General features: G+C 33.9%; 2 protein-coding genes across 2 annotated transcripts; both read left to right on the forward strand.

Annotated features, from left to right (window-relative positions):
* Positions 1-1,915: 1,915 nt before the first annotated feature.
* Positions 1,916-8,460, forward strand: LOC105109197 (uncharacterized). Its single transcript, XM_011003818.1, has 4 exons — positions 1,916-2,240; positions 2,764-2,974; positions 3,642-5,579; positions 5,615-8,460. The coding sequence occupies exons 1-4, from the start codon at positions 2,082-2,084 to the stop codon at positions 8,443-8,445; spliced, it is 5,139 nt and encodes a 1,712-aa protein (XP_011002120.1). The 5' UTR covers positions 1,916-2,081; the 3' UTR covers positions 8,446-8,460.
* Positions 8,461-17,692: 9,232 nt separating this feature from the next.
* On the forward strand, positions 17,693-19,024 carry LOC105109198 (uncharacterized). The gene is made up of 3 exons (XM_011003819.1): positions 17,693-18,112; positions 18,638-18,949; positions 19,006-19,024. Exons 1-3 carry the CDS (start codon positions 17,954-17,956, stop codon positions 19,012-19,014), a joined length of 480 nt encoding a protein of 159 aa, XP_011002121.1. The 5' UTR covers positions 17,693-17,953; the 3' UTR covers positions 19,015-19,024.
* The last annotated feature ends 132 nt before the right edge of the window (positions 19,025-19,156 follow it).

The raw sequence follows: 19,156 nt of genomic DNA on the forward strand, positions 1-19,156 counted from the left end.
TATTTTTTGTCTTTCTGCTTTGAAGACTTGAAAAAATAGGTATTTTTGCTTTTTAAATTATTTTTAATTTAAAAATACATTAAAATAATATATATTTTTATTTTTAAAAAAATTATTTTTTACACTATCACAACAATTCAGAAACATAAAAAATAATTTTGAATAATATTTTTTTATTTTTTTTAAATATATTAAATCACCCAACCAAACTCACTCGTACTCGTAGACTTGTGCGGTCGAATAATAGAGGATCATTCAATTATTATTAAAGTTTTTCCGTACAGTGAAAAACGAATATTTGAGTCCACTTTTCCATGTTTTAAATTTGATTGCCCTTTTCTTTTGTGTAGCTTCGGCTTTCAACTTTACGGTATAATTTTAAGATTCGGTCTGGTTCAAAGTTTAAGTTTTGGATTTTAATCAGGTTGTTTTGGATTTTAATCAGGTTATTAGATTAATCGAGTTAAATTTTATTTTTTAAAATATTAAAATGATATTGTTTTAATAAAAAAATATAAAAAACAAAAAGTTAATAAATTTATAACTAATTTTTAATTGGATTTTGCCTTATCAACTTATCAAGTTAACTGAATCATATCAATTTTTTTTTTTTTAACTCAATTTAATTTTAGTACCGGATTAACCTAATCCCAAGTCAAGCCAGGCTGTTTTAATAAAAAAATATAAAAAACAAAAAGTTCAACTTATCAATTAACTGAATCATATTAATTTTTTTTTTTTTTTAACTCAGTCTAATTTTAGTACCGGATTAACCTAATCCCAAGTCAAGCCAGGCCGAGGTTTCAAAACTCTGCTTTACACTACTTCTCGAGCAAGTTTTCCTCTCTTCCACGTGGTCCGAGTTCTTTTCTCGCTAGCAGGTCCACTCATGAATCAGCTCTTGTCTGTTTTCTTTTTGTACCAATGAGGTAATTCGATGATCACAGCATGGGGCGGTTCAGTTCACTTAGCACCTCTCTTTTCCTTCGAGCCTTTTCCTATTCATGCTTAAAGAGAGGGAGCAAGACTTATTTTACTTTGAAAAACAACCATTACAGTACTAAGAAAGATTCCATGAATAGTTTCTGTATAATAAAGCTTTGGAGGGGAAGATTTCCCTCATCTTGTTACAACAAGCATAAAGCTCTTCCCAAGAAAAAGAACGTTCCCAACAATACCATGAATAGTTTCTGTATACTAAAGCATGAAGGCACAAAAAAAAAAACAAAACAAAACTATCATCAAGCATTGTTTATGATTATAACAACTAATTTTAATTTTTAATCACACCCTTCGTTTGATACTCCAACAGCTACAAACTTGATACTTCTCTTCCACCTATCTTGGATTCATGGAAACATGGAAACTTGACTTTACTTTTCGTGGATGACTTTACTTTTTCATTATGTAAAAGTAAGTAGAGGATTTTTGTTTATATAACTTAAGATAGATTCTGTGTGGTATTGGGGTTTTAATTGTATTTTTAATTTTTTAATTATTTTTAAAAATTTTAAAATCGTATTAATATGTTAATATAAAAAAATAATTTTTTTTAAATAATTTTAAAACTATCCTTTTCATTTTATGCCAGAAATTTTACATAACAAGAAAATGAACGTTCAGAAAACAGAGAAACACTCTAATTATATGGAATAATAAACTAAGTAAAAGAAAAACCAAACCTTCCTATTTAAATACAATATTTGTATGCTTGAAAAAACTAGTTTTCTAATTCTCTAAATTTGTACTGATAAGGAAAAACATATTTTTTAGGTTCTTTCAATTATTTAAATATTTCTATGCTTTTTTTTTTTACCAAGTCAATGCCTTTCCTCTTTTTACTCCGCCACTCCTACCTGTACAAGTTTCCTTCCCTATGAAGGAGTCTTCTTAGTTTCTAGTCTGCCAATATCCCTTCACTTCACTACTCACTACTACCGCTACCTTCTCCTCTTTTCGAGCTTTCCTTGTTTCCTTCAAAACCTCCGCTTTCTTCTCTCTTTAAGACTGTAACTACTCAACTTCGTGTTTTTCTTTTTTGGTTTCTGGGTGTTTTTTCTTTTCTGTTTGCAAGAGCAACAATGGCAACTCCAAAACAACACATAGAGCACATAAGGAAAACTACATTCTCAATAGGAGGAGAAAAGAACCCTTTGGCTCCTATGCTTGATCAGGCTGTCAAGTATCTTTCTGCTGAACTCTACGCTAAAGATGTCCACTTTCTTATGGAACTCATTCAGGTTTTCTTTCTTTTTTTTATCAATGTGACCAAACAATGCTGTTTAGTATGTTCAATGTTGCATGTTTTACTTTCTATGTTTTATTTGCCCTTGATCCATTCTTTCTCCTTTTATTTTGTAGTCGCTGATTGCTTTGCTAGTGATTAAAGTTGGAAGCTGCAAATTTCTGTTGTTTTTTGTTTTACTGAATTGAGAAGCTAAAAGTCAAGTTGAGTCAATGACGGTCTTTTTTTTTTCTTTTTGGCTGTGGCTTTCGGTGAAAAAATGGGTTCTTGTTGTTTTTCTAATTGAAATGAAGTCATCAAGCTACCTAATTTTGATCATTCAAGGTCTTTAACAGTTAATAAAAATGAAGAAGGAATGGATTGCTATCATCATAACTTGTTGAATTTGATAAAGAAAAAATTGTGCATTTTTCATGTTAAAATTTTGGATATTTTATTTTTTGTAGCAGTTATTTTGATCTGATATAATATGCATAGTTTACTATCCTTTGATTCCAAGGTGAATTTTCCTTTCACAGAATGCTGAAGATAATGAATACTTGGAAGGGGTGGATCCTTCACTTGAGTTTGTCATAACATCTCGAGATATAACAAACACTGGTGCGCCTGCTACTTTGCTCATCTTCAATAATGAGAAGGGTTTTTCTGCCAAAAATATCGAGTCCATTTGCAATGTTGGAAATTCCACTAAGAAAGGGAACCGGAAGCGTGGCTATATTGGGGAGAAAGGTATTTTTCCTTGCTCAATTTCTCGTGCAACAGTGTATTTTATAAGTTGTGCGCACTTCCGAGCTGCCAGCTTATTGCTTGTGCCGTGTTGTTTTTCGGTTGTGTAACTGGCTAGAGTCTTATAGATTCTGCTGGATCAGGGATCCTGGTTCTGAACGTGTTTTAGTACATTTTTGTTTTTTAGTCTATGCTTGCTTCAACGACAAATGAAAAACTTGCAACCAAGCATATTAGAAACTGGTAAACCCCTGTTTGTTTGTATGGAAACTCAACTAATTGAACCTAGTAAACATGTCTACTTAAACATTGAATTGCGAAGGCGTTGAGCTAAGCACAACACAAACATGAAAAGCATATGTATGGCAGTATGGGTTGTGACATGATGCATTCAAGAAAGGTAAAAATTAAGGGCTGGAAAAAGAAGAATGAAAAATATGAACAGAAGATCTTTTTAACTTTGGAACACAGGTTACTACTGCATTAACCATACATGACTAATGGAGAGCTCATGGAATGACCATGAGCTGGCTAATAAATCATGATAGAGGTGGATAGGGTTTGCAACTATACCATTTAGTAACCATTAGTGAGACTTGCGTAACCTGTCAGCACCTCTTATCTATCTTCAATTCAGTTCTAATAAACTTTGTTTTGGTTTGGTATGCAGGAATTGGCTTCAAGAGTGTGTTTCTTATTGCTGCTCAGCCTTACATATTCAGCAATGGCTATCAGATACGATTCAATGAAAAGCCCTGTCCACACTGCAATCTTGGATACATAGTCCCTGAATGGGTTGATGATAGCCCATCTCTTTCTGACATAAAACAGATTTATGGTTCCGCTTCTACCCTCCCAACTACTACACTGATTTTGCCCCTGAAGCCTGATAAGGTGAGCCCCGTGAAGCAGCAGCTGTCGAGTATTCATCCTGAAATCCTGCTGTTCCTTTCAAAGATAAAATGCCTTTCTGTCAGGGAAGAAAATGAGGATCCCAGGCTCAACACTGTTAGTGCAGTAGCTATTACCAAAGAGACAAATTTCGTGCAAAGGAAAAACATGGATGCCGAGTCCTACACACTCCATCTGTCTGCAGATGAAAACAGTGACGAATTTGAAAAAGAATGCAGCTACTACTTGTGGAAGCAGAAATTTCCTGTCAGGCAGGAAAACAAAGTCGACATGAGAATGGAAGTGGAGGATTGGGTGATCACTTTGGCTTTTCCTAATGGAGAGCGGCTCCATAGGGGAATGGAGTACTCCCCTGGAATATATGCATTTCTTCCGACCGAGATGGTGACCGACTTTCCCTTCATAATTCAAGCAGATTTTATTCTAGCATCATCAAGGGAAACAATACGATGGGACAACATATGGAACCAGGGAATTCTTGATTGTGTTCCCTTTGCTTTTATCGAAGCATTAATCTCATTAGTCAAAACAGTGGATGGTGCACCAGTATCTAGTTTGCCTCGAATGTTCAGGTTCTTGCCGGTCCATAGCTCCCCCTTTGAAAAGTTGAATTCAGTGAGGGAATCAATTAAAGCGAAGCTGGCTGAAAAGGATATCATTCCAAGTGAGTCATACACAGCACAACAGTTCTTTCATAAACCACGTGAAGTTGGCCGATTAATGCCTTTTTTCTGGAATATACTGAAGAAGACAAGGGAGCAAGGAGTGAGCTTGCACAAACTTTCATCCCATGGTTGCTATGTTCTGAATTCCTCATTTGATAAGCCAGAGTATGATGACATACTGGTTTTCTTGGGGGTTAGACCCGTAAGCAGCGAGTGGTATGTAAAGTGCATTCAAGGCTCTAATATTGTAATGGGGGTCTCAGAGGAAACATACCTGGAGCTTCTTCATTTCCTTGCTGTTAATTGGCAGTCCGAGTTTCACAGCACAGGAATGGGGAACATTCCACTAATTAAATATGTGGGTACCGATGGGAGCGTGTCTTTGTGCTCTGTCAATGAATCTGCTCAACCGCATGGTAAAACTGTGTGCCTATCACAGAAGTCTTCTCGTGTCTCATGGTTGATTGATTGGAACAGCGAGTTCCGATGCATGGCAAATCATTTTTTTGTGCCAAGAACCACACAAGAAGCTATCTGTTCATCATCTAACAAGGAACTGGTGTTAAAATGGCTTGAAGACCTGGTTAAAATCAATGGTTTAAGCGTGTATCGTTATGCAGATCTCTACGGAGATCAAGTCAGTTGCAACCAGAAACTTGTCATTGCCTATGCTCACTTCTTATATCACTCATTCTTGAATGATTATCTATCGGAGAGGGAAGTTGTTTTTTTGTGTGGTAAAATGCCACTTGTTGATAGCTATGGCCATGTGATCAAAGCAAGGAATGCGGTTCTAGTCCCAGCTACTGAAAGCAAATGGGTGCAATTGATTGGTTCTAATCCTTGGAGGGGAGAAAGCTATGTCGAGTTAGGAGAAGACTACTTGCATCCTGCATATTTTGCTGGCACACGCACGGTGGGAAACCAACTCATGAATTTCCTTAAAGTTTACGTTAAGGCTTCTGATATTCCTCACATATCGCCCCCCAATGCTGGAATTCCTACTGCGTCAACACCTCTTACCAAAGAAAATGCATTTCTGCTGTTGGATTGGATTCTAAACAAAATGCATTTCTGCTGTTGGATTGGATTCGTGAGCTGAAACGGAGGGGAATTCACATTCCAGCAAGGTTCATGGCTTGCATACAGGAGGGTAGCTGGCTGAAAATTACAATGAATGGCTCTCCTGGTTACAAACCACCATCACAGTCGTTCCTACTTTCTTCGGGCAACAGAAGCTCAAACTGGGGAAGCATTTTGCAGGGTGCATCTGTGCTTGTTGATATTCCTTTGATAGATCAGGGTTTTTATGGTCATAAAATTACAGAGTATAGAGAGGAGCTACGGGCAGTTGGGGTCATGTTTGAGTATGGAGAGGCATGCAAATTTATCGGGAACCATCTCATGTCTTTGGCAGCTTCATCCGCTTTAACTAAAAGTAATGTTATCTCCATACTGGATTTCATCAAATTTTTGAGGCAGAATTTTCTTTCTCTAGATGAATTCATTGGCAGAATTAAAGAAGAAAGGTGGCTAAGGACATGTTGGGGTGATAGGTCTCCGGTTGGATCTGTTCTATATGATCAGGAGTGGACAACTGCGAGGCAAATTAGTGACATCCCTTTCATTGATGAAGATTACTATGGCGAGCACATCCTTTTTTTCAAACCAGAACTCCAGTTGCTTGGCGTTGTAGTTGGCTTCAATGGAAGTTATCAATTGGTTGTTGATTGCTTTAAAGCGCCTTCAAGCTTATCTACTCTGACAAAGGAGGCCTTTCTTCTGGTTTTGGATTGCATGTCTCGTTCTACTTCTGCTCACAAACTAGTTAATGCAGTGAAAAGTACAAAATGCTTAAAGACAAACTTAGGTTACAAATGTCCTGGCGACTGTTTCTTGTTTCATCCTGAATGGGGTTGTCTTCTAAAGGTTTTTGGTGGTTTCCCGTTGGTTGATAGTAATTTCTATGGAAGCAGCATCATCTCTCACAAAACGGAGTTGAAGGAGCTGGGAGTAAAGGTAGACTTTGAGGATGCTGTCAGAGTGTTTGTTCACACTTTTATGAAGCAGGCATCTTTGTCTTCCATTACAAAGGAAAATGTGTTTTCATTCATATCATGCTACAGAAAACTGAAGGGAACTCCAAACAAATTTCCTTCCGATCTTAAGAAGTGCATCCGCGAGGTGAAATGGCTGCGGACTCGGCTTGGTGATTATAGATCTCCAAGGGATTGTATTCTGTTCGGTCCCGAGTGGGAGTTGATTTATCCAATCACTCGCCTTCCGTTTATCGATGATAGCGACAAATACTATGGGAATGGCATTCATGAGTATCGAAAGGAGCTGAAGAGTATGGGGGTCGTTGTTGAATTTAAAGCCGGTGTGAAGTTTGTGGCTGCTGGTCTTTGCTTTCCTCAAAAACCACGTGACATAGCTCCCGGGAATGTGCTTTCATTACTGGAATGCATCCGTGCTTTACTGCTAGAAAAGGACTACTCCTTTCCCGATGCTTTTCTGAAAAATATTTCTCGTGGATGGTTAAAGACCCATGCTGGCTTCAGGTCTCCGGGTAACTGCTGTTTGTTCAATTCCCGGTGGGGTTCCCACTTGAGGCCTACTGATGGACCATTCATTGATGAAGATTTTTATGGTTGTGACATCAAATTGTATTCAAAAGAGCTGAGTGCAATAGGAGTTGATGAAGAAAAGGTTTGCTCATTGCTTGCCAGTCATCTTGATTCCCATTCTGAATTTGACACTATAGCTCGAGTATATGATTTTCTGAGAGAAAATAAGTGGAAACCAGATAGTGATGCTACCAGAAAGATTTGGATTCCAGATGGAATTGAGAATGGAATGTGGGTTGACCCAGAAGAATGTGCTCTGCATGACAAAAATGGTCTCTTTGGTCTACAGCTGAATGTATTGGAGAATCATTATAAGCCAAAATTACTTCATTTCTTCTCCAGTTCATTTAATGTTAAATCCAATCCTTCATTTGATGATTACTGTAAGCTTTGGAAGGTTTGGGAAAGTTTAGGAAGACCATTGACACATGCTGAGTGCTGTGCTTTTTGGGAGTGTGTTGTGATGCAAAGGAGCTCAAGGACAGAGAGAACCCTTGCTGATGATTTGGTTAAGCTACCTGTTGTTTCGGGCTCCGGTGAAATTTTGTTGTCCAGCAAGAGAGATGTTTTTATTGCTGATGACCTTCTACTAAAGGACCTATTTGAGAAGTTCTCATCGCGCCCGATATTTGTCTGGTGTCCTCAGCCAAGCTTGCCTTCTTTGCCTCGAACTAGGTTGCTTGAAGTCTACAGGAAAATTGGGGTTCGCACTATATCTGAATCAGTGGTGAAGGAAGAATTGTCTTTGGCAGATGGTGTAGAACTTAGTCAGATGGATTCGAGGGATGCTGGGATTGGAAAGGAGCTGATTAGACTGATTCTTGGCTTTCTAGCAGATCCTTCTCTTGATATGGAAGCAACAAAGAGGCATGGAGCTGTCCAGTGCCTCCTGAATCTTAAGGTGCTGGAGACTATGGAGCCAATTACTGTAAGCTATAGCTTATTGCTTTCTGATGGGGAAGCTCTGAAGGAGGAAGCAAGCCGTATGATTCGCTGGGATAAAGGGTGTTCAAAGTTTTTCACACAGAAGATGGATAAAGCTGGCGGGCAGAAAAATCTTATTGAATATGCAACCTCTTTCTCTGAAGTAATAGCTCGGGGGGTGTTATGGGATAAAGAAGATCAAATAAAAGCACTCTCTGAACTGATCAAGTTGGCTTTCCTCCTGAATTTTGATGAACAAGCTGTTCAATTCTTGATGAAATCTAATAATCTTCAAACTTTTCTTGAGGACGAGGAGTTCCTTAATGCTGCCTTCCCTTCTGTTTAGGTACGTGTGAACCCCTTAATAGTTACAAGTTCACAACCTTCTGTTTTTGTCCTTTGTCATGCATGCAATGAACAGAGCAAATGATAGAAATCATGCAATCAGCATTCTAATTCGAGAACTCCTATCACAGAGCTTTGCATATGGTACTGCTCACGTGGTTTTATGAGCCATAATTGCCTCGTAATAGAATTTAGCCAAGTTCATTGTTTGAGTCTTTGAGGTATATAAACTTGCTGTTTGTTTGATACGAGCAAATAGTGAGTGCTAATAATATTGACAGTGCGAGATCTGTGATGAAGATTTTGTGGATTTGTCAGAAGCATTTTGGAAGAATACATAATTTCTTCCTTTTGTCTCTTGGATTAGAAATAAAATTGCTTTCCAAACAATGGATAGTGATTAATCACTCTAGGAAATTCAGTTGGGAACCTGATGGTGGCACTGCCTAAATGATTTGGATACTAAATGCTAATGTATAGAGTCTCTGGCCTCCTAACAAGGTGGTTAGGTAGTAATTGAGTATTTTGAAGAAAACCATGAAGTATAATCACCAGCATCAACTTTTTCTGACATACCCACAGATAAAAGGTTTTTTTAGTTAGGTTCACTGTCCTAGGAATGAAACCAGTTATTGTAAAGCTACAGTATGCGTCTATCTTCAGGGGAAAAAGTGAATGCAAGACTGAGCAAAACACAATATATTAGGGATAGAGTGAGGCCTCTTACGAAAGTGGCAGGTATGGAGAGCGGTGGAACTGTGTCCAATCGAATTTCAGTCACATTTGGCCGAAGGATAATATCTGGAGTAGTGTTATGGACAGCATCAGATAAGGGCACCTTCTGAGCTGATCCAATTGGCTCAGTTGCTGGAATTCACCAAGGGAATGCTCGGGTTTCTGTTGAAGCCCAAGAATCTGAATATTTGTCACTCGGGATGATAGGTTTTGCAAAACTCATCCAAATTGCACAGCAGTCCTTCGGAACTTCAATATCTTGTGAATCTTCTATCGAAATAGCCAAACATCATTAGGAACTTCAAAAGGTCTTGATGTGTATTCCGCTTCCGTGCACCGTCACTTTCAAATGAACACCAGTATCAGATTTATCCAAATTTCGTCAGATCATTGGAAGTTGGGGCAAGTAAAATGGTTGCCTAGAAAACTTTTTCAGAACACAGCATAATATTCATGGCTGAATTGTTAATATGAAACAGAACACTTGATAAAAGAAAATTCCCATCATTGCAAAGAACATGACTCGTGACTCCAAGAGCAGCGAAGGGAAAACCAAAAAAGGTTTAAGGGCTTCCTTCACTCTTTCTAGCAAACTTCTTAACGGATAAGAAGAGGAGCTTTGTGATGGCCGCCTGTGCAAGTTGGACAGGAGCATGATTTTAACTTTCAGCAGATTCTTTCCTTTAGGAACGCCCTGAATCTTCTCCCTTTCTTTCCCTTCTTCTTTCCAAAGCTCCCTGAGAGCTGGAAGAGAAAAATGAAGAAAATATAAGCTTTTTTTCAATGAAAGCAGAAGCAATAAAAACTTGATCAGTATGCTCTTTTTTCTAAATTAGGTTTCTGATTTCTTATCAGAGAAAGTTCCGGTACGTAGATGTATCAGTAGTTTATCATTACTGTCATTGTGAGAATGATACAAAGAGGCTTAAGGATTGCTTATAGAGCTGTTAAGTGTTGAATAACTTCAAAAAGTTTTAAAGAATGATTTTATAATAGTTTCTGACAAGCTATTTTAAGTTTAATTTTTTTTGAAATTTATATAAATTTAAAATTATTTTATTCTTAATTTTATTAGATAGGGTGTGATAAAAAGATTCAAACTATGTTAAAGAATCATTCTATTCATAGACTAAAAGACTCACAAAAATATAATTTAGTTTATAAAACAATTCAAGATATAAATTTTTTTGAAGCATTGAAATAATAATATGTTAAATGATTCTGGGTACCTTATTACTTAATTCATTGACTCATTTGGATTTCATAATTTTATATTTTAAAATAATTTTTATTTAGTTATATGATAAAAATAAATATCACAATTTCAAGAATTAATTTCAAAATAGATATTTATTTGAAATCATGTAACTCCATATAAAATAAAATAAAAATACTCATAAAATTTATTTTTTAATCAATCCAATTTTAAAAATAATTTTTTTTTAAAATGATTAATAATATTAACTAAAAGATCATAATATTTTTTTTAAATGATTAATAATATTAACTAAAAGATCAAATTGTCTCTAAAATTATGAATAAGTTAAAGCCTTGATGTTAAGTTATAAGATTGATTTAAAAAAAGAAAAAAACAACCCAATGTTAAGTATTGTTTTGCGTTAAAATGTGCAGGATCACGTTCATTATGCTACTTTTGATTGATTTATATCCTAAATTATATGAGTATTTGAAAATACAATGATGATTATTTTTAATTTTTTTAATATATTAAAATAATATTTTATTATTCTTATCTAAAAAACATTTTTTATATTAGCTCATAAAAATAATATGAAAATTCTAAAAAAATTTAAATAAAATTTTTTTAAATTTTTTCAAATATATTTTTAAAATATAAAAACAAACAAGTTTAAAAAAAAAAATAATGCCTACAAGCTAAGTTTCACCGACTTGCCACTCAAAGGTGGAAAGTTGATCAATTGCCCTTTTAGGTTTAGGCAACCAATTCATAGAGAGAACCCATTGCTGATTTGTCATATTCATGAAAGGATAAACTCAGTCTATATTCAATGCTAGACTCTGGGGCTCTGGTGCCACTTTTACGTCATCCTCTTGCGAGCGAGGATAAGCTCCTGCGATCTTTATCTCTTGGAGAATGATGTCGACTAGACTCTTACCATCCAAAAAGCCATCTTTAAGCAGTTCTTCTAGGAGTATAAAGAGTGTTTTCACAGTTGTCCCATGGTAACGTTTGGTATGGTATGTTGAACAATATTAATTGAAAATAATAAATAATAAATAATTATCATGTTTTGTATTTGGAATACATTGAATTAGACCAGATAATTTGTTTTATTTTGTATTTAATAATTATTGGATGGAAGAAACACAACATGCTACAGTGATAATAACACTCATGTCTTATCTAATATTTGAAGTGTAGATTATGACATATATTTTAACCCCAAATCTTAATTTAATTTTATCTCTTAAACACAATATATACCTATAGCCTTTTGGTTTTATTTCCATCGAAAAAATGATTAATTTTTTATTGTAGTTAATATCTGTTGGACTCTTTAATATTTGGTAAATCATTATTTATTTATCGTAGTGGTAAGTCGTTAGTTCAAGACAAATATAAGGTAATACGTGAAGTATAGAAATTAATTAAATTCTGTTTTTAAAAATACATTTTATACATAAATAATGATCTTTACGTGAAGATTTGGACAAACTTATAATACGGACCAAACCGCTTCATAAAAAATTATTGTTATATTAATGTACAGGAAAAACTCTGTTGAAGATAGGATGTGGAAGGATATGATACTGCTTTTGCCTCCTTATTTTAGGCCCGCGATGAGGCAAGACAGGATTGGTACAAATGCTTATTTGGTATTTGAAGAAAACTAGGCATGCTCCTCCTAAATAACTGGAAAATGTCTGTACAATATTCCAAATGTTCACCGCAGGTTAATAATGCTAGGACACTGAATTAACACCAACCTATTTTTGGAGCATGACGATATATAGTAGTATTCAGACATGTGAATTGTGTTGCTGTACTGGGCAAGGGTTGAAAGTGGTTTCTCACCTATGAAACTGATCCTAATCTACAGTTATTTGAGTGAATTGGTTCATCTAGTAACGCTTTAACCTGGATTTTAACTCTAACTCGATCTGGGTTTTATTTCAAACTACTTTGAATATTAACCCGATAAAATGACAAAATATAAGTGACCTGACTTGTTAAATTATGATAATTAAACTAGGATAAGAGTAAACTCCAAGAAATTTTAATTGTTTTCTGTTAAAAAATGATGTAGTTTTTATTTATTTTTTTTAAAACGATGTCATTTTGAAATTAACTTGGTTAACCTATTTATTCATTAACTCGGGCTCTCGACTGGTTTGAGGACCATGTAAAAATAGATTTTTGGTTCGATTCGGTTTTTACCTACAAAAATATTAAAAAAACCAAACCCAGTTCAAACCGACTGGTTTCGGTTAGGTTCGGTTTAGTTAATTTACAAAACAAATAAATAAAAACTGTATTATTTTTTTATTTTCTGATGGGCTTGTAATTAATGTTAATATTATCTAATTTTATTACAATGTTCTATAATGTATTTAATTTTTTGACCTTAAATATTTATTTATGTTATATTATTAGTGTCAATATTGTGTTCAATATGCTGCAAGCCTTCCTAATAAATGTTTTTTGGAGTAAGACTCTAGCATCAAAGTTTAAATAACACACACCAAGTTTAAATTTAAATTACAAAGCATTGCATTCAAAAGGGTTTAAAAAACAACAACAAATAACCTTATCATAAAAGACTTCATGCAAAAATATAAATCTTCATTGTACACATCATCCCAATCAAAAAATACATCAAGAACATTATACTTGATTCTTTAATACCATTGGCATCAAAACCTGAAATTCAAGATCTAGAATTATAAAATACGAGGACACTGAATTAACACTAACCATATTGCTAACATCATGTATGAAATCAGGGATTGCATCCTTTTCAGAGTCGTCATTTCCTTCTTCTATATTAGTTTCTTTATTAGTTGTATTTTTTATTTCAGCAGCATCCTCATTATCTTCATCTAATAAGAGTCCTTGTGAAGGAGTCCAAGCATATTCTTTCGTGGTCACTATGTTAGTAAACATGATATCATACTTGGCACACAATGAGAGCTCTACGCCGACATGCCTAAACTTCTTTACTTTTCTCATTTCCTGTGTAATGAAAATTAGACATACTTAGCAATGATAGTACATTAACAAATAATACAACATGACAAATAATTTTGTGAGGCTATTGATAATGAAAACTAACCTAAATTTTTTATTGCCACCACTCATCAGTTGCTGAGATGGTCCCAAGTTCAGTAGATCAACTCCAGTTTCAGTTATTAATTTTTTCCATACCCTCTAATCCTTTTTAATCTCATCCTATTTGTTTTTAAATTGAGCTTTTGTTCATGAAAGTCATGTATGATCTTTGAATGATTGTATGACAAATTTCCACCCAGCTTTGTCGAAATAGATGTTTGGTCTCATACCTTTCTCAATTGTTTTAATGCAAATGTTACAAAACATGTGCAACATTGCCTTGGTCTAATAAACTTTATCATGTATGTCAGATCCATCTATTACTTAATGGATGACAATACAAGGAAAAATTAAACAAACAATGAACTATATAAACAAGAAATTAAATGTTGATAAGGGCTGAAATTAAATACTAACAGAAGAATTTCAGCCATGGAGTTTGAATGAAGCACGCCCAATGTTCATGTTTTGGGGTTGCTAATTGCAGTAAAATGGGTTGTTGTTGTTCATGTTTTTCTGTTGTCAAGGCGAAATGAATGATAACTGAATGTGAAGAAAAAGACGCAACCATCACTTTAATTGTCGTTGGTTGTGTAGTAATAATGGTTTCCTGTAAGGTTGTTGTGCGTAATGAAAAAAAACGAATGCGAAGAACGGACGAGAAGAGCAACAAAAGAGAAGAGGATAAGTTGGTAAATTTTCCATCTCTGTTATCTCTAGAAAGTTCAACCTGTGGTTGAACTTGCAAGAAGTAGTATTTTACTGTTTTTTCAAAATCACGATCCTACCTTAATAAAATGGTGGGACTCGCATTTTTGATTTTTTTAGCATATGGTAACCAAACACATATATCGGTGTGTTTTTAAAAAATACAAACACTTCCACTTAGACAAACGAACTCTACAAATTTCTCTGTCGTATCCTTTATCTTCTTGCTTCGAAGACTTGTGAGGTTGAACCACACGAAGTGTTTAAAATTATCATAACATTGTTTTTTAAAGTTTTTTTTTATAAATATATTATGATAATATTTTTTTTTTATTTTTTTAAAAATATTTTTAATATTAATGCATTAAAATAATTTTAAAAAATAATTAAATTTTAACAAATCTTAGTATATACTCACGGGCATAGTATATAGAATGCACCACAGGTTTTTTAGTGTTAGTTAACTTAAAAAAATAGTGGCGGAATTGGGAGGATCAATCAATAAATAAATTCCAACATGTAGAACACCAACAAGATGCACCATAATTATTTTATTTTTAATTATTTTTTTAACTAATATTGTTTCATGTTCATAAATCATGAATATGAAAGGCTTCTCGAATAAATTATATTTATAATAGAATTACAGTTAATTTAATAAAATAATAAAAATAAAACTTTAATATCATATTATTATATTTATAATGTATTAATAATTTATTGTATAATGATGAAATTCAAAACTACAAAAGTGATATGTGTCATATTCAGTCATTTTATTATTAATATAGTTTTCAAAAACTATTTGAACAAAACTTTTTTAAATTATTTTTTATTCAACCATAATTTCAACCAAATATATATTTTATATCAATTAACTATGACTAAAAAAGATTTTTCTAAATCTATTTTTTTAAATCATAATTATAAAAATTACAACAATATCAAATACATTAGTGGTTGGCATTGTAATAATGATTCTTGTTCAAAGTTTTTTTCATTTAAAAATGCATTAAAATAATATTTTTTTTAATTTTTAAAATTTATTATTTAAATCAACACATTAAAATGATCCAAAAAAATGTTTTAAATTTTTTTTCTTCAAAATATTTTTAAATTGTTTTGATATCAAAAATAAATTTTAAAAAATAAAAAAACAATATTTTAATACATATTTAAATAAAAATCAATTTTAAAAGCTACAACTACTACTATTTTCCAAATACCCCTCTAAACCTAGAATTGAATCAACTACAAATAGAATTGTAGTCCACCAGCTGCTATATCTGAACAATTTTTTTTAGAATTAGGAAACATTGACCTGACCCGCATGTCAATGATCTAGTGATTTTGTATGGCCTGTCTTTACATGAGTTCTGGCTAATAATATTAGCATGTTTGTTTTTGTATTTAAAAAAAAAATTAAAAAAATTTCTTTCTTTCAAATTAATTATTTTTTTGATATTTTTAGATTTTTTTAAAATTAAATTTTAAATTTTAAATTTGTTTTGCAATCACTATCACAGTAACAAATATTTTGCAGGTTGCCTAGCTCATACCTTCATAAGGTAAATGTTATGAATACAATTAGGCACACCAAAAAATATAAATTAACCAGCATCTTGCACAATTTGCAACTTTTACAAATTAAATTGGTCTGAATTCATAATTTAAACAGAACACATGCCTGCTTTTGACACAGAGGATACTAAAACTAGTGGATGCAACGGCAAACCTTATCAAGCTTAAAGCTTTATTTTTCAAAGGAACCCACCAGGAAAAAAATTAATATCAAATGAACTGCTTCCTTTCATTGAAGGGCCAGAACAGCATGGTTCCTTTCTGATGACCAATAATTAATTATAACAGAGGATACAAAATCATCATTTTCTTGACCAAGCAAAAAGTGCAAAAAGAAACACTAGCAAGGCGAGCTTGAGAAAAAGGTTCAGAGCCTGTTTGTTTTTTTTTTAAAAAAAACTTCTGATCCCGATTTTATATTAAGTGGAAAATTTGTTCAAAACTTTTTTTTCTGAACTCCCAATGTCCAAGATAATAGTTTTAAATAAAAATAAGGATCCTGTTTCTTCTATATTACGAGCACCGAATACAATGGGCTCCCAAAGCTTCTCTAATTTCTGTCATATGTCAAAAACCATCTAAAAATGTATAAAAATAATTTTAAATAATTTTTTTTTATTATTTTTAAAGATATATTAAACTGCCCAGGCAAACACACTGCCTCGTGCGGTCGAATCACAGAGGACCATTCAATTAATTATTAAAGACCAGTCTCTCTCTCCGAACAGTGAAAAACGAATATTTGAGTCCACTTTTCTATGCTTTAAATTTGATAGCCCTTTCCTTTTCTTTTTTCTAGCTTTGGCTTTCAACTTTACACTACTTCTCGAGCAAGTTTCCCCCTCTTCCACTACGTCCGAGTTCTGTTCTCGCTAGCAGGTCCACTCATGAATCAGCCCTTGTCTTTTTTGCTTTTTGTACCGATGAGGTAATTCGATGATCACAACATGGCGTGGTTCAGTTCAATTAGCAACTCGATCTAATTTCAATACCGGATTAACCTAATCCCAAGTCAAGCCAGGCCCAGCTTTCAAAACTCTGCTTTACACTACTTCTCGAGCAAGTTTTCCTCTCTTCCACGTGGCCCGAGTTCTTTTCTCGCTAGCAGGTCCACTCATGAATCAGCTCTTGTCTGTTTTCTTTTTGTACCAATGAGGTAATTCGATGATCACAGCATGGGGTGGTTCAGTTCACTTAGCACCTCTCTTTTCCTTCGAGCCTTTTCCTATTCATGCTTAAAGAGAACGAGGAGGGGAAGATTTCCCTCAGCTTGTTACAACAAGCATGAAGCTCTTCTCAAGACAAAGAAAAGGAATGCATGAAACAATACCATGAATAGTTTCTGAGTAATAAAGCATGATTATAACAACTAATTTTAATTTTTGAATCGCATCCTTCGTTTGACAGCATAGCAGCTCCAACAGTTACGAACTTGGATTCATGGAAACCTTGGTGGGATCAGTACTCTTTCTCTCTTATAATCCTTAATGCACGGGGGTTAAGTACATTATGATAACTTCTTGTGGGTGATTTTATTTGGTACTGAGCTTCAATTGTTTTTTTAAAAAAAATTAATTTTTTTAATTAATTTTAAAATTTTTAAAATTGTTTTAATATGCTGATATAAAAATAAATTTTAATTTTCTTTTGAACCATCTCCTTTATTTTATATCATGCCAAAAATTTTACATGACAGGAAAATGGATGTAAAGAAAACAGAGAGATACTCTAATTTTATGGAACAAGTAAAAGAGAAACCAAGCCATCCTATTTAAATACAATATTTCTATGCTTGAAAAAACTAGTTTTCTAATTTTCTAAATTTGTACTGATAAGGAAAAACATATTTTTTTAGGTTCTTTCAATTATTATTTAAATATTTCTATGCTTTTATTTTTTTCTCGAGTGAATGCCTCTCCTCCTTTTCCTCCGCCACTACTACCTGTACAAGTTTCCTTCCCTATGAAGGAGTCTTCTTAGTTTCCAGTCTGCCAATATCGCTTCACATCACTACTCACTACTACCGCTACCGCTACCATCTCCTCTTTTCGAGCTTTCCTTGTTTCCTTCAAAACCTCCGCTTTCTTCTCTCTTTAAGACTGTAACTACTCAACTTCGTGTTTTTCTTTTTTGGTTTCTGGGTGTTTTTTCTTTTCTGTTTGCAAGAGCAACAATGGCAACTCCAAAACAACACATAGAGCACATAAGGAAAACTACATTCTCAATAGGAGGAGAAAAGAACCCTTTGGCTCCTATGCTTGATCAGGCTGTCAAGTATCTTTCTGCTGAACTCTACGCTAAAGATGTCCACTTTCTTATGGAACTCATTCAGGTTTTCTTTCTTTTTTTTATCAATGTGACCAAACAATGCTGTTTAGTATGTTCAATGTTGCATGTTTTACTTTCTATGTTTTATTTGCCCTTGATCCATTCTTTCTCCTTTTATTTTGTAGTCGCTGATTGCTTTGCTAGTGATTAAAGTTGGAAGCTGCAAATTTCTGTTGTTTTTTGTTTTACTGAATTGAAAAGCTAAGAGTCAAGTTGAGTCAATGACTGTCTTTTTTTTTTTTCTTTTAGGCTGTGGCTTTCGGTAAAAAAATGGGTTCTTGTTGTTTTTCTAATTGAAATGAAGTCATCAAGCTACCTAATTTTGATCATTCAAGGTCTTTAACAGTTAATAAAAATGAAGAAGGAATGGATTGCTATCATCATAACTTGTTGAATTTGATAAAGAAAAAATTGTGCATTTTTCATGTTAAAATTTTGGATATTTTATTTTTTGTAGCAGTTATTTTGATCTGATATAATATGCATAGTTTACTATCCTTTGATTCCAAGGTGAATTTTCCTTTCACAGAATGCTGAAGATAATGAATACTTGGAAGGGGTGGATCCTTCACTTGAGTTTGTCATAACATCTCGAGATATAACAAACACTGGTGCGCCTGCTACTTTGCTCATCTTCAATAATGAGAAGGGTTTTTCTGCCAAAAATATCGAGTCCATTTGCAATGTTGGAAATTCCACTAAGAAAGGGAACCGGAAGCGTGGCTATATTGGGGAGAAAGGTATTTTTCCTTGCTCAATTTCTCGTGCAACAGTGTATTTTATAAGTTGTGCGCACTTCCGAGCTGCCGGCTTATTGCTTGTGCCGTGTTGTTTCTCGGTTGTGTGACTGGCTAGAGTCTTATAGCTTCTGCTGGATCAGGGATCCTGCTTCTGAAGGTGTTTTAGTACATTTTGTTTTTTAGTCTATCTTTGCTTCAACGACAAATGAAAAACTTGCAACCAAGCATATTAGAAACTGGTAAACCCCTGTTTGTTTGTATGGAAACTCAACTAATTGAACCTAGTAAACATGTCTGCATAAACATTA

This window comes from Populus euphratica, unplaced genomic scaffold (assembly GCF_000495115.2).
Source record: "Populus euphratica unplaced genomic scaffold, PopEup_1.0 scaffold341.1, whole genome shotgun sequence".
NCBI classification, from domain to species: Eukaryota; Viridiplantae; Streptophyta; class Magnoliopsida; order Malpighiales; family Salicaceae; genus Populus; species Populus euphratica.

What these genes read in the sequence shown, in the direction of transcription:
- LOC105109197 (XM_011003818.1), top strand. Translation starts at nt 2,082, where the DNA reads ATGGCAACTCCAAAACAACACATAGAGCACATAAGGAAAACTACATTC. An exon ending in TTCTTATGGAACTCATTCAG is followed by an intron (nt 2,241 to 2,763) that starts GTTTTCTTTCTT and finishes TTCCTTTCACAG; the next exon opens with AATGCTGAAGATAATGAATA. An exon ending in TGGCTATATTGGGGAGAAAG is followed by an intron (nt 2,975 to 3,641) that starts GTATTTTTCCTT and finishes TTTGGTATGCAG; the next exon opens with GAATTGGCTTCAAGAGTGTG.
- LOC105109198 (XM_011003819.1), top strand. Translation starts at nt 17,954, where the DNA reads ATGGCAACTCCAAAACAACACATAGAGCACATAAGGAAAACTACATTC. An exon ending in TTCTTATGGAACTCATTCAG is followed by an intron (nt 18,113 to 18,637) that starts GTTTTCTTTCTT and finishes TTCCTTTCACAG; the next exon opens with AATGCTGAAGATAATGAATA.